Raw genomic sequence first — 15,329 nt, 5'->3', positions numbered from 1 at the left:
GGTCTGGAGGAAAGAACAGTCCAAACTTTGAAAGCAGGCTTAAAGAAACAGCCTACAGCTTCACCAGACACCAAACTGTCTCTGTTCCTGATTGATTATATGACAACCCTTCACACAACTATAGGGACAGCTCCAGCAGTTGTGAATGGGGAGAAGACTCTGCACCAAGTTATATCTTATCTTTCCAGACCTGGGGTGGGGGGAGGGTGAAACGGCATCAAGACCACCACGGCCCAACACAAGATCTGTCTAAGTAAGAGAGACAGTATACTTCAGGGGATGAGGTTTGGTGCCAAAACCAGGGCGTGGTCGCTGCAGGGTCAGGTACAATGTTCGGGTCGGTGAGGCAGTCCTGAACAAGCACATGGACCACATAAAAACTGCAAACTCACAAATGAGGTAGGATCCAAACATTACCAGGCCTGTCAGAACAGCCAAAAAGGCTCTCACTTAGACAGATCTTGTGTTGGGCCATCCCCATTCATGCGGTCTCCCCTTCCATCTGGTGTTGAAGAAAACTTGCAGTCCGAGATGGACACAACGGATGTTGCAGCCTCACGCCTTTACCATTTGAAGAAGAGGATGAATTTCTTCTGACACACTCCAGATGTAAGGACCTGGTACCCGCTGCCCGTTTCTGAGGATGAGACAGAGGAGCTGGACCCGGTGCAAAAATGCTCCAGGAGAAGCTACAGGAAAAGAATAGGCCTGGGTCCCAGACTTAGAGGAGCAGGTATGTAGTGATTGTAACGAGATCAGTCAAGTGGACCTCAGAGAATATGAGTTTCCTGATTGGTTCAGTGAGGGAGCCCTGGCTGACAGATATAAATAGGAGTGTCAGAGGTTCTGTTCACTCTGCGAGCTGACTCTGAGGAAGCCAATCCAGTGTCAAGGACTCTGCACGAGTAAGTAAAGGGTGACTTGGTGACGAAATACTGGCCCCTGTACAGTTATTTCAATGCCCTGTCTCCTCTGTCAGGTGAATGTAAAAAATTCCAATGGTACCGTATGGTTGAGTACTGGGAGTGTTACCCTGATTCAATTTTCTATTAAAATTTTCAAATAGTAGTTTCCTTTTCCTGTCTTATCTGTGTTGGTTAATGCAAATGCCAGGGTAATTCACTTGGTTCAGTACCAATGATGGATTAAAATGATCTGAAGTCATGGATATTTTTCACAAACCCCAAAGTACCATGTTTCTTAGATTTGAGAACATTTCTTTCACAGAGGTACAGCTTCAAAATACATTTGCCAACTGCATGATTTATCTTTTTACGATTATACATGTGATAGCTATGAAGGGAATTCCTGATGAAGGGCTTTTGCCCAAAGCACGATTCTCCTGCTCCTCGGATGCTGCCTGACTTGCTGTGCTTTTCCAGCACCACTCTAATCTCCAGCATCTGCAGTACCCACTTCTGCCTAGCTGTGAAGAGAGCTGTTCAGACAGTGCCCTTGATCACTGCTGTACTCCTCTGTTTGTAAAGATGAGACAAAGCTTTAACTGTCTGGTATGTTAAAACTGTAGTCATCCTACACCTCAAACCCATTGAATTATAGTCTCTACTCTGAAACTGTACAACAGGACTGAGTGACTTCTCAAACAAAGACTGGAAGCAATATTTGCCCATTGGTCAAGCATAGCAATGTGATCAGGGCATCCTAATATGACAGTTCTTGTGCAGTACCACAGAAGAAAATATTTTTTCTGAAGCTTTTTGTCTTGCTTTCATCAGGACGAGAAATCACAAGAAATATCAATATAAAGGGAAACAATATTTTGAGACTACATTAGGAATGTGTCTTGATTGATTGACAAATGAACTCTGATTGCTAAAGGTGTTGCCATGGAGAATGTGCCAGTGAGGTGATGACTGAGAATTAACTACCAAAGTTTTGTTTACATTTTACTTGTCCAATCAGAATCAGGCTGCATGGTGATTCTACAGATCGCAAAGAAGCACCTGTAAAACAAATGTGGAAAGACTGTACAACTCGATAAGCTATTTATATATCTAGTTTTAACCAAATTGCAACTAACAAGGAGGGCTAACGTAATAAGATATGTAATTCAGTTCAGAATGCCAGTATAAGGATCAGACAGTTGCTTCTGAGAACTATTGGAGAATCTGTGGTGACAATGAATAATGGATAAGAGATTGGGAGCAGGACCTATTTGAGTAGGTTGTAGTGATTTGTTCATGTATGGAGGATGAAATGTTCAACTTCTTGAATACCAGCAGAGAGATAGCTGGGGGCAGAGGAAGAGGAAGCTCAACTGATTAAGCCTGCAAGCCCCCTCCCCTCAAGCAATGGACTTGTGACATTAAACCCAATTATGTTGTTCCTCACTATTAGCTGAGATGTGCTACGTCATAGGAACATGGGAAGTTAGGAAAATGGGGAGAGGATGAGGCCATTTAACCCATCAAGCCTTTTCTACCACTCAACTATATTTTGGCTCTGGTATGTCTCGTAACTCCATCTACCCAGTTTGTTCTGTAATCCTTAAGTCCTTTGCCTCACAAAAAAAAAAAGTTTTAAAATTTCCAATTGATGCCCAGATCGCAACAGCTTCATGGGACAGTGAGATCCAGATTTCCAACAGCTTTAGTGTCAAAAAGTACTTCCTGATATCACCCCTGAATGTTACAGTTCTAAGTTTAGGGTTATCCTCTGTTGCCCTGGTTTCCCTCAGTCACCGGAGCTCAGCACAGACTTGGGACAGAAGCCCACAATCTGACTTGTGCTCTCTGGTTGGCATGACTCAGCAGCAGTACCATGTGGTGCATTAAACTAATGAGATGTCAAGGGAACAGTATGTCAACCATGTATAATCAGAAAAAAAGCAAACAAGCTATAAAGGTATTAAGACAATGGGGTTTGAAAAGGGAAGAAACTATGGACTGAAACAAAAATTGACAATGCTGAAATGCAAAGTAGGCCCACTGGTACTTGCAGCCAGTAAGATAGGATTTTCTGACAGGGCAATGGGACCCTTTGTCAAAATCCCATCCTGCTCAGGAAAATTATGCCTAAAACATATCTTATTTCGATTGTCTCTTGCGTTCCCTGTGAGTGTGTCACTAATTGATTGGGCATTTGGGTGGCAGCTTTCCAGGAAAAGATTACACCCTAGGCCTCTGCATTAAAATAAAACCAAATATTTTTGAAAAAGAAGACTTAGTGCATGATCATGCCATGGAAAACCATCAGAAAGATAAACAAATAAACCAGCAGTGTAACCGTGAGCAGTGTTGAGGTGTAAGTGTACTTCAGCTCTGTTGCTGATGCAGTGTCATGCTGTCATTTCACAGAGCAGGAAATAGTGACACATTGTTTAAAGTTCCTCTGTTGAAATTGTGTTTTTGTTTGTGTTTTGGCTCCAGGCCGGTATCCAATACAAAGGTGACGCCCTCGAACTTGACTAGGCGGATGAGGAATTGTTTAAAAGAGGAAGATAAAGCTGCTGTTTTGTTTTCAGTTGGACACAGTTTGCAGAAGAGAGCTGTGTCTTGAGGGATTGAAAAATGATCGATCCCTCAAAGTACGTTGCCATTGATTGCGAGATGGTGGGACTTGGACCCAATGGCTTTGAGAGTGGCCTGGCACGGTGCAGCATTGTGGATTACAGTGGGAATGTGATCTACGACAAATTTATTAAGCCAGATGGGAAGATAACTGATTTCAGGACCCCTGTGAGTGGGATTCGTCCATTAGATATGGATACAGCTTTGCCGTATCCTATCGCCAGGGAGGAGGTAGGCTTTGCATTATTGCCAATGTAAACAATATACTTGTAAAGATGTTGTAATTCACTCTCTGCTTGTAGCGCCCTTTCTTACAGGGAATTGTCTCTAAACAAAAGAGTAACTAGGATCCATTTAACTGAGAGATGTAGTGAGGACAGCATAGTGGTTCAGAGTTTAGAACTGCTCCTCATGTCTGTGTGGATTTCCTCCCTCAGTCTAAAGGTGTGCGGGTTAGTTGGCCATACTAAATTGCCCATTGTGTCCAAGTGGGTTAGCCATTGGAAATGTGGGGATATAGGACTAGGGCAGAGGGGGTAGGTCTGGGTAGGATGCTCTTTGAAGGGCCGGTGTGGACTCAATGGGCCAAATGGCCTATTTCCACACTGTAGGCATTCTGTGATTCTATAAAGACATTTCAATTGTGAAATGTTCACTGACATTGTAGAGGTTAAAAGAGCTAAGTGGTAACAGGTTTGGGTTTTAAAAGCTTATGGTATTGAAGATGTTGAGAATTGATTTGTAAATTGGAAGAGGAGCCGTGATTTTTTAAAAGTTTGCTAATGATATAAAACTGAGGAGAGGAAGCCCCCTCAAATAATGGGCAACAAGTTGATCAAACTGAGAGGGCAAAGTACAAGCCAGAGGATTGGGTTAGCAAAACAATTGTTGTTTACTGAGGACAAATGCAAGTGAGTGAGACACGATCAGTGTCAAAATGCATGGTAATACAAGACAAATGCCATTATCTTCTCAAGGCCATTGGGGTGGGCAACAAATGCTGGCCTTGCCAGTGACACATCACACAGTTTCAATTTCAGTTTCACTGAATGAGTAACCATGTAATTTGTCTAAGGTGTGTTTTTAATTGGTTTTGAGGAAACGAAACTCACAGGCTGATGTGAAACTGACAACACTACGGTGGTGTTACAAAGCAGAGGTTGATCCCTCTCTGAAAATTAAAACTGAAACACCCAAAGAGGTGCGTCTGACCATACAATCTGTCAAAAGGGTGTGGAAATTGGTGAAATAGATTGCCGTCTGGGATGTTCTAGGCTGGAGTTGCTCCTCCTGGGAGCGGATGCGGCAGAGGTGCAGGAATTGGGAGGAAGCGATCATGGTTTTACAAGAGCGGGGGTGGTAGGTAGCTGCTACTTCAAACCCACTGACTCCCACAGCTACCTGGACTACAACTCCTCCCACCCCTCTCCTTTAAAAGCGTTATCCCTTACTCCCAATTCCTCCATTTCCACTGTATCTGCTCCCAATTTCACTCCAGGACACCCCAGAGGGCCTCATATTTCCCTACCCATGTGGTCGATGATCCCCTCCAGCACATCTCCTCCACTTCCTGCACCCCCACCCTTGAACCCCACCTCTCCAACTGCAACAAGGATAGAACCCCCGGGTCCCCACTTTCCATCCCACTAATCTCTGGATTCAGCGCATTGTCATCCACCATTTTGGCTATTTACAATCAGACCTCCACCACCAGAGATATATTTCCCTCCCCACCCCTATCAGTGGATATATTTCCCTGCCCACCTCCACAGAGACTATACCCTCCGACACTCCCTCGTTAGGGCCACGGCCCTCCACCAATCCACCCTCCACTCACCTTCACTTGCCAGTGCAAGAGGTGTAAAACCTGCACTCACACCTTCCCCCTCATGTCCATCCAAGAACCCAAAGAATCCTTCCACATCTAGCAGAGATTTTCCTGCACTTCCAAACACCTTATCTACTGTGTGCGTTGCTCTCAATGTGATCCCCTCTACATTGGGGAGACAGGATGCCAGCTCGCGAAACATTTCAGGGAGCATCTCTGGGACACAACACCAAACCGCCCCACTGTCCTCTGGCTGACCACTTTAACTACTCCTCCCACTCCACTGAGGACCTTCAAGTCCTGGGCATCTTCCACCTCCAAATCCAGGCCACCTGACACCTGGAGAAAGAATGCCTCATCTTCCATCTTGGGACCCTCCAGCCACACAGCATCAACATTGATTTCAACAGTTTCCTCATCTCCCCTCCCCCCACTTCATCCCAGATCCAACCTTCCAACTCGGCACCACCCACTTGAAACTGTCCAATCTGTCCATCTTCTTTCCCACCTATCCGTTCCACCCATCCCTCCAACCTACCACCATCATCCCTTACCTGCATCTACCTATCGCCTTCCCAGCTACTTCCCCTAGCCCCATCCCCACCCTCCTATTTATCTCTCAGTCCCTTTCCCCCTCCCTCCCCCACATTCTTGAGGAAGGGCTTATGCCCAAAACATCAGTTCTCCTGCTGCTCGGATGCTGCCTGACCTCTGTGCCTTTCTAGCACCACACTTCTCAACTGCAGTCCATGGCTGTACAATATGGCATTTCGATACAAATGGTTCAGTTAGGGTTGTCTGTGTACTAGCAAACTCAATCTGCTGTTCACCGACATCCATTTAATCTCAGCACAAAAAAACACCATCTTTCAAAGGGACCACACAATGCTTTTCACAAATTTGCACACACCAAATTCTAACTTCCTGCCTCCCAATCTACAGTTACTCTACCCAACTTCACAATGAAGAGCACTTGAAAACAAAAAGTTTAAGGTTTTGGTTTTGGGTTGAGAGAAATCCCCAACTAATGCCCTAAGCAAGGTTACACTGAAATGGGACTTGATCATTGGAAATATATGAGCCACCCATGGATAAGCCAAGAAAAAAAAGAAACACAAATAAAATTTTAGAGGATGGTATTTAGGTCCTGAAGAATCATTTTGAACTTGTAGATTTATCACTGTATGGAACATGCTGAACATTTCTGGTCATTATCCCATTTTGAGGCTTGATCTGGCATTAAAGAGAATGCAGCAGAAAGGAAGGATGTGAAGGGAGCATCTGAACTTCAAGAAGAATAGATGTTTAGAATAGCACAGGGCAGGAAGACGATATTTATTTCATCAGATCTGTGTTAGTGCTTTTGAGTGCAATCAGTTAATTTCATTACCTCACTGTTTCCCAATAGCCCAACAATTTCTATTTTCCTCCTTCAGAAATCTGAACGTCTTTTACAGGGGAGAAAAGATTGTAGGGAGGATGATAGTGAAGATCTCTGGATTGTAACAATAAATTTAGCCTTAATCATTTATCTGACCAACATTGTGAGTCTGGGCACTGACCCAAAGGGAAGATGTGTGGTCCATCTGAGTGAAGATTCTCCTTCAAGATTGAGCCTTCTCATCAAAGTTCTTGGACAATCCTTTAGCTCCTTTGTTTTTGAATCTGATAACTTATTGCAAATTTGGACTGCTCACAATTTTACCCACATTAATTTTACTGAGAGAATCGTCTTTACATTCATTGAAAAACTCACAACTCTGCAAGACCAGTCACAGTCTGATCCTCAGACAGGAAAACAGCTGTAAAGATTTATGCTTCTGATAGCAAAGCAGTGAGCTTTCCTGTGTGTGGGGATCATGATAACCCCATCCTCCTATGGTCAGTGAGTTAGCCAAAATTTCTGGAGTAGACTTAGCTATGATCAATAGCCAATCAAATGTGAACCTGGCAAGTAACCACTTTCAGTTAAACTATACACAGATGAAAAAAAAACTATAGACAAATATCAACAAGAATTAGCAACATCAAGGGATTTGAGGATTCTGCAGGAAAATGATGTTGAGATAGATCCGCCATGATTGAGTTGCAGAAAAACTGGAGGAAGCGAATGGCCTACTCCTCCTCTTTCCAATGTTTCTGCACAGCCGTTATCTGCAGGCACAATGGGCTGAATGGCCTCTTTCCATACTGTGTGGTTTAGCATCTTCAGAAGAGGAGGAATTGGGAAGGAAACTGCAATTTACCATTTGATGAGAGTTTTGTTTCTTAAATATTTCAAAACATGTAAGTGCAATAATTGTAATGAAGTCAGCGGGGTGTATCTCATATAACATGAGTTCCCTGATTGGGGCGGTTAATCTGGTCCAATGAGGGAGCCTTGGCTGACAATATGAACAGGAGTGTCAGACTTCCTGACACCCTGAGAGCTGGTTCTGAGGGAGCTGGATCAGTGTCAAGCGCTCTCCACTTGGTAATAAAAGGTGACGGGATACCGATCTCTGTGGAGTTATTTCAGTAAGAACTTGGACCTAGGTTTGAGAGGTTTCTATTCAAAGCCTAGCTCGTGACCAAGGCTAAATTCAGCTGAGACAAACTAAATCAGGAAGGATTATGGGTGTCAACTGTTGGTTTTAAAAGGTAGTATTGTAAGAAGGTTGGAGATGGAGGAAGGTTCTGGACAAGAGATCAGTGAAAATTATGAGTCAGATTAGAACCTTCATGAGGTGATGTTTCTTGGTTTCCATGCATAAGTTTGCAAACTAAATGGAAAACTCAAGGTTCGAACAATTCCAATGCAATATTTTGACCAAAATATGTACAATACAGGAATACGATGTGGCCAAACATGATGGTGCTGCTGGAGATGTACAAAGAGGTCACATTCTGTCTCCATATTATATAAAAGATGGTACATAGAACACTGGGTGAGATGCATAAACAGGTTTAATTGGGTGAACAGAAAAGTGATGCATTTTGGTTAATCAGCTTGGAATTCCTTTCTCTAGAAATAATAGAGCAGTCTCACTGAGTTCACGAAGATCATGAAAGGCAGAGTAAATGTAGGGAAGGTGACCAGACCAAAAACAGGGGCATCATAAATATAGGACATTGGTAAATCCAGTTGAAAATCCAGAAAGTGGTGAGAATGTGGAACTCACTCCTCAGGCAGTTGTTTGCATAGATCCTTTTTAGAGGAAGCTAGGTAAATACTTGAGGGAGAAGGATATAGAAATCTATGTAAAGTGGTTGGATAATAATAATATAAGACACTGTTAAACCTCAGCTGGAGTATTATGTACAATTCTGTTCACTACATTTTAGGAAGGGCGTGAATGTATTGGAGAGTGTGCAGAAGTGATTTACAAGAACAGTGAGGAATTTCACTGAATAGAATAGAATAAAGAAGTTGAGTCTTTTGTCTTTAGAGAAAAGAAGGCTAAAAGGAAATCTGATAGATGATTTCAAAATTATAATATTTAAAAGGCTGGATAGGTAGATAGGGAGAAACTGTTCCCACTTGTAAAAGGAACACGGATGAGAGGACATAGATTTAAAGTAATCTGCAAAAGAAGCGAGGGTAATGTGAAGAAAAGCTTTATCAGTCAGTGAGTAGTTGGGGTGTGGCATGGACTGCCTGGAAGTGTAGTGGAGGCAGGTGCAACTGAGGCATTGGATGACTATTTGGATAGAAATAGTGTTCAGGGGTATGGGGCAAAATCTGGAAGTTGGCATTTAGTAATGATAGGCAAAAGTGAAGACTGCAGATGCTGGAAACCAGAGTTTAGATCAGAGTGGTGCTGAAAAAGCACAGCAAGTCAGGCAGCATCCGAGGCGCAGGAAAATTGACATTTAGAGCAAAAGCCCTTCATCAGCCCATCATCAGCCCTTCCTGAAGAAGGGTTTTTGCCCGAAACATCGATTTTCCTGCCCCTCGGATGCGGCCTGACCTGCTGTGTATTTCCAGCACCACTCTGATCTAAACTTAGTAATGATGTTCATTTAGAGAGCCAATGCAAATACAATGAGTTGAATGACCTCCCTTTATGCCTTAACACTCAGTGATTCTGGTTTTGAAGATAACATGACCTGTGCTGTTTAAGTGCCTGTTCTTTCTGCTAATTAGGTTTCCACCAATTTCATTCAGATTTTGAAGATTATACAAGGGAAAATTATTGTGGGCCATGATCCTAGATCTGACTTCCGGGTCCTGAAAACGGACATCTCAAATTATGCCATACGGGACACATCTTCATGCAAGTTACTGATCATGAAAGCAAGACTGAAAACCGACAGGCGTGCCTCGTTAAAAAGCCTCTGCCAGAATCTACTGGGGAAAAGGATACAGGTAAATGTGCACCATGTAACGGGCACTCAGATACACTTGAGAACTTTGTTCCTAACCTTTTTCTCTGTTTGCTGTATGTTCTGTATGTCACTACAATGTCTTCTCCGAGTTCACTCACTGCTAAAATCATAAGATATAGAACATTGAAAAAAAGGAGCAGGAGGAGACTAGTCAGCCCTTGAAGCCTACATCGCTATTCAACGAAATCACGGCTGATCTCTCACTTTGACACAATCCACATATCCCTTGATGTTTTGAATATGTAGAAACCTATCATAGAGTCATATCACGGGCTGTGGTGACACTGAATAGACCCACATTTTTTTTTACCCCGTACCTAATTATTCTCAAGGAACTGGTGGTGAGTCACCCGCAGTGCTGTCGAGAGTGAGTGGGAGAGTTCAATGGAGTGGGATATATTGTCCTTTAAAAGGGCAAATGCCAGCACTTTCTGATTGCTGAAGAAGAGTCATACCCCACCCAAAATGTTAACTCTGTTTCTCTCTCTACAGATGTTGCCAGACCTGCTGAGTTTCTCCAGCATTTTCTGTGTTTGTGCCAGCTCTTCTCTGTTCCTTTGTTGGGCAAAAGGGCCTTTTTCCATGCTGTAAACCTCTACGACTCCCTGACTTTGCTGAGAGAACTTCGTCTCTGCATCAGAATGTGGGCGGCACGGTGGCTCAGTGGTTAGCACTGCCTCCTCACAGCGCTAGAGACCCGGGTTCAATTCGCCGCCTCTGTGTGGAGTTTGCACGTTATCCCCGAGGGTTTCCTCTGGGTGCTCGGGTTTCCTCCCACAGTCCAAAAAATGTGCAGGTTTAGTGAATTGGCCATGCTAAATTGCTACGTGGAGGGGTAAACATAGGGGAATGGGTCTGGGTGGGTTACTCTTCTGAGAGTCGGTGTGGACTTGTTGGGCCGAAGGGCCTGTTTCCACACTATAAAGTAATCTAATCTAATCAGTTTAAAGAATTCTTGAGCTCATTTCTAAACAGCACCATTGATGAGTCTGACCTACCTGACTTACATTGGTTCAAGAAGGCAGCTCACCATCACCTTGTCAAAGACAACTAGGAACTAGGGGTGCGCAATAAATGTTGGCCCAGCCAGTAAAGCTCACATTAAGGAAGATCAGATTTCAAGAAAGTCAGATGTTGGGTAGCCAGTATCAGCCTAAGGCAAAATACAAGTGATACTGCACTTGCAATGTTAATTAACTCTGTTTCTCTCTCTCTGTAGATGCTGCCAGACCTGCTGAATTTCTCCTGCATTTTTCTGAGTTTATTTTGGTCTGAAGTATTTTCAGATCCATTAGAGATTAGGTACAGAGTAAAGCTTCCACCCTATATTGTTCCATCAAGTATTCCCAAGATAAAGTTTGGTCTGTAGAACGCTGCACTGCCCCAGCAACATGCCTGAATCTTGTTTCAACTGAAGGTGCATTTGATAGAGCCAATGAGCACTTTCCACTCTAAGACCTCCACTGACTGCTGCAATCTTTTATTTTCCTTTAACAGGATAGCCACAAAGGACACTCCTCTGTTGAAGATGCGAGTGCGGCTATGGAACTTTTTAAACTCGTGGACATAATGTGGGAAATGCACCTCCGTGAGGGACGCAAAGTGGAGATAGTGAATCGTTTTGAGAATCGAAACAGATATCAGTGAATAAAACAGCATTGCCAGATTACAGATAGGAACTCTGATTTTCGTGTGTCACAGCGAACATGGAATGGTGTCTGCTGTTAACTCGAGATCAACATGCTGCACTGCACTGTTTCATTTTTCTCTCTGCTTACATTTTCTCTCACTTCCTTTTGGGTTTTGGTCTCCACATTCAAATGGCTGTTTGCCATGTGTGACCCGAGACTATGAGCCCGCTGACAGGCGGGGGGTGGAAGAGGTGGGGGGTGATTCACAGCTGCTCTCATTACCCCCCCACCCCTTTACAATCCTGCATCCTCTCCAGAAGCCACTGGGAGGTGATCAGGAGCATGAACCCTGCCTGTTTATCGACCCACCTCCCCAGCCCTCCTAGCCTTAGCTCAGGGATTACGGACAATTGCAATCAGTTCATTTGTGTCCGCGTGACTGCAGATTAACCATGGATCAGGGTGTTGTTGGGGGGGAGGGGAGGTTGAAGAAGGGGGAGGAGGATGGTGGACCTTCTGTTCTGTCCAACACAATACACTGCACTCTGTTGTTCATTCACTCATTGAGGCACGGAGGCAGTTTTAATGCAGCTGCTCCTGAATAGATTACAAGAGCTCTTATTTGATCTGCTCTTAAATACTTGGGTATGTGTCCATGTGCGTGAAGGAATTTCGTGCTTCTCAGGATGAGGGTCAATGCTTTTAAAGGTCACATTTATCCATCCAAGGCATCTCCATCACAAGCACTTCTAAGGCCAAAGTTATCACTATTTAATATCAACTCGTTTTGGAGCAACCTCGCTGTCTCACACTGGATTGTTTACAGTCTCATTGCTCGACAGTCTGTTTATTAATTCTGCAAAAGTCTTTTGCTCGTTCTATATAAAATTACATCAAATAAACAGCACAGAAACAAGGAATTCATTCAATCCTGTTTGTACTGGTATTTATGCCCAACACAATGATCTTCCACCTACTTTCCCTCACCTTAAGCTACCTTTACAATGCTGTGTTCCCTTCTCCCTCCGATGTTTGACTGTTTCACCTTAAGCGGACTAGTACTGTTCTCCTCAAGCACTTCCAGTAGTAGTGAGTTCCACATTCTCACCATTCTTTTGGGTAAATAATTTTTTTTTGAGCCCGCCCCATTGGATTCCTTGGTGACCATCTTGCATTGGTGGCCTCTGGCTATGCTGTTCCCCTCTGTTTGTTGCACTGCTACTCTAGTAGTTTTGAAGATCTCTATTAGGTCACCGTTTAGCCCTCCTCAAAAGAAGAAACCCAGTCTGTCAGTTCCTTCCCTTTGTGTGAACGCGGTGTCCGATACAGATAGTTCTTCTATAACGTTCTTGTGCAATCCCGCATTATCGGAAAATTGTGCTTTAGACACAGCGCTTAAAGTGTTGGCGATGTAATCACATTTTAAAAGTCTGCGCTTCAGAAACTGCGTCCCCAATCTATCAATCACATTACAGCGAAGTTGCGTTATCGAAACGCGCGTTATATCAGAACTACCTGTACTTGGCTTGTCCCATTGGAGTTGCAAAGGGTGGTGCTGGAAAAGCACAGCAGGTCAGGAGGCTTCGGAGTAGCAGGAGCCCTTGACTTCCTGATGAAGGGCTTATGCCTGAAATGTTGACTCTCCTGCTCCTCAGATGCTGGCTGACCTGCAACCACACTTTTCAGCTCAGGTCTCCAGCATTGGCAGTCCAAACTTTCTCCTTGTCCCATTGGAGTTTTCCATTACGCTAACTGGATGGCGAGTGACTGCAATGCTCCATCTGCTGGAAAGTACAAGTATTGCACCTGCGCACCTTGACACTTCAAATATCAAACAGCCAAAGGTCCATTGCCTAGAATTAGGGCAGCTTCACAAAATTTCTCATTTAAATGTGCAGATTCATTTGAAATGCTACAGATGAAGAAAAAGGGTGAGATCAGACCATGTCAAGGTACATGAATAGGAAAGGTTTGGAGGGGTATGGGCCAGGAGCAGGGAGATGGGACCAGTTTAGTTTGGGATTATTTTCGGCATGAGCTGAAAATGTGTTGCTGGAAAAGCGCAGCAGGTCAGGCAGCATCCAAGGAGCAGGAGAATCGACGTTTCGGGCATGAGCCCTTCTTCAGGAATCATGCCCGAAACGTCGATTTTCCTGCTCCTTGGATGCTGCCTAACCTGCTGCACAATTCCAGCAACAGATTTTCAGCTCTGATCTCCAGCATCTGCAGTCCTCACTTTCTCTTCGATTATTTTCGGCATGGACTGGTTGGACCGAAGGGTCTGTTTCCGTGCTGAATGACCCTATGGACTGTATGAGGATGAGAGTGTTATAGAACATAGAACATAGAAAAATACAGCGCAGTACAGGCCTTTTGGCCCTCGATGTTGCGCCGATCCAAGCCCACCTAACCTACACTAGCCCACTATCCTCCACATGCCTATCCAATGCCCGTTTAAATGCCCATAAAGAGGGAGAGTCCACCACTGCTACTGGCAGGGCATTCCATGAACTCACGACTCGCTAAGTAAAGAATCTACCCCTAACATCTGTCCTATACCTACCACCCCTTAATTTAAAGCTATGCCCCCTCGTAATAGCTGACTCCATACATGGAAGAAGGTTCTCATGGTCATTTAATGAAAAGTCAGTGAATAGTTTTCAAGTAATCCAACCAGGAGGAAGTAGCAAAGGCAGGAACAATGGGGGTTGTTCAAAGTGTTGAAGGCTGCATGGGTAGTTCGAGAACAAAGGTAATAGACTTCCAAGTCACTTCTCACCCTTTGTCATCTTATTTACGTTTTGAAAAAGAGAAATTATGGATGATGTGTTTCATGAAGACCTCTGTTATTTCATATTTGTACTGTTCTCTGACTGCTTTGCCAGGTTAAACAAAGTGAATAACTTCAGAATCCCTCTTATCCATTGTGTTTTGCTGTGTACAAATTGGCTACATCAACATAGCAATGACTGCATTATGTTTTCTTTTTTTCCGCGCAACCTTAGTGAGGGCCAGCATTTGTTGACCCTTCCTCGTTACCCTTGAACTGTGTGGCTACCTAGGCTATATTAGAGGATAGTTAAAATTCAACCACACAGCTAGGGTCTAGAGTCACATGCAAGTCAGACCAGGTAAGGAGGCCACATTTCTTTCCCTAAAGGATGTTAGTGAACCAGATGGATCTGACACCAATCATTGATAGCTTCATGGTCACAGTTTTGGAAATTAATTTTATATTTCCAGATTTAAGAACAGAACTTAAATTCTGCAAGATGTCATTTGAATGTCGTGTGTCCCAGAACATTCACCTAGGCTTCTGGTTGACTCATCCAGTAACATTACCAATAACCATCCATCTCTCCCCAAAAACTATTTCCAGTGTAACTTGTGCTTTGGGAAACCACCCAGATATATGAGAAGCACAATATAAAAGGCTGATGATATTTTCTTTCATAAGTAATGAGTGGAATTTGAACAAGTGAGGCCAAAGCTACCCACTGTCCCACTGCCCAAGGAACTGTGCCTGGGCAACTTGGGATGAGTCTGTTATTGGTGTGACCCTTCCTCCATGCAGAAAGGCACAGATTCTTCCCTTAACCAACACCATCAAGAATAGGTCATTTATTCCAGTGGCTCAGTGGTTAGCACTGTTGCGTCACAGCACCACAGACTAAGGTTCAATTCCAGCCTTGGGGACACTGTCTGTGTGGAGTTTGCACATTCTTCCCGTGTCTGCATGGGTTTGCCCCAGTTTCCTCCTATAGTCCAAAGATGTGCAGATTATGGTAGATTGGTCATGCTAAATTATCCATAGTGTCCAGGGATGTGCAGGCTAGGTGCAGGGATGGGGGAGCGGGTGGGTTTGGATCAGAAGCTTTTTGAAACATCAGTGCAGATTCGATGGGTTGAATGGCCTCTATCTACACTGTAAGGATTCTATCCTAAGCTGCTAATTGCAGGGCATTGGATGAT

General features: G+C 43.9%; 1 protein-coding gene across 2 annotated transcripts; it reads left to right on the top strand.

The window, feature by feature from the left end:
• Positions 1-3,473: 3,473 nt before the first annotated feature.
• Positions 3,474-12,277, top strand: LOC122540914 (interferon-stimulated gene 20 kDa protein-like). Of its 2 annotated transcripts, none has more exons than XM_043677202.2 (3): positions 3,474-3,761; positions 9,485-9,706; positions 11,224-12,277. In XM_043677202.2, the coding sequence occupies exons 1-3, from the start codon at positions 3,531-3,533 to the stop codon at positions 11,371-11,373; spliced, it is 603 nt and encodes a 200-aa protein (XP_043533137.2). In that variant the 5' UTR covers positions 3,474-3,530; the 3' UTR covers positions 11,374-12,277. The 2 variants fall into 2 exon arrangements, with proteins under 2 accessions (XP_043533137.2, XP_043533138.2); XM_043677203.2 differs by having other exon boundaries at positions 3,484-3,761; positions 9,506-9,706.
• Positions 12,278-15,329: the final 3,052 nt, after the last annotated feature.

The sequence above is a fragment of the Chiloscyllium plagiosum genome, unplaced genomic scaffold (genome assembly GCF_037043375.1).
Source record: "Chiloscyllium plagiosum isolate Xiang-an unplaced genomic scaffold, Cpla_swu_hap1 HiC_scaffold_39, whole genome shotgun sequence".
Classification (NCBI taxonomy): Eukaryota; Metazoa; Chordata; class Chondrichthyes; order Orectolobiformes; family Hemiscylliidae; genus Chiloscyllium; species Chiloscyllium plagiosum.
The sequence above is the reverse complement of the archived record's forward strand: the minus strand, read 5'-3'. Positions and strand labels throughout refer to the sequence as shown.

What these genes read in the sequence shown, in the direction of transcription:
- LOC122540914 (XM_043677202.2), top strand. Translation starts at nt 3,531, where the DNA reads ATGATCGATCCCTCAAAGTACGTTGCCATTGATTGCGAGATGGTGGGA. An exon ending in ATCCTATCGCCAGGGAGGAG is followed by an intron (nt 3,762 to 9,484) that starts GTAGGCTTTGCA and finishes TCTGCTAATTAG; the next exon opens with GTTTCCACCAATTTCATTCA. An exon ending in TACTGGGGAAAAGGATACAG is followed by an intron (nt 9,707 to 11,223) that starts GTAAATGTGCAC and finishes TTCCTTTAACAG; the next exon opens with GATAGCCACAAAGGACACTC.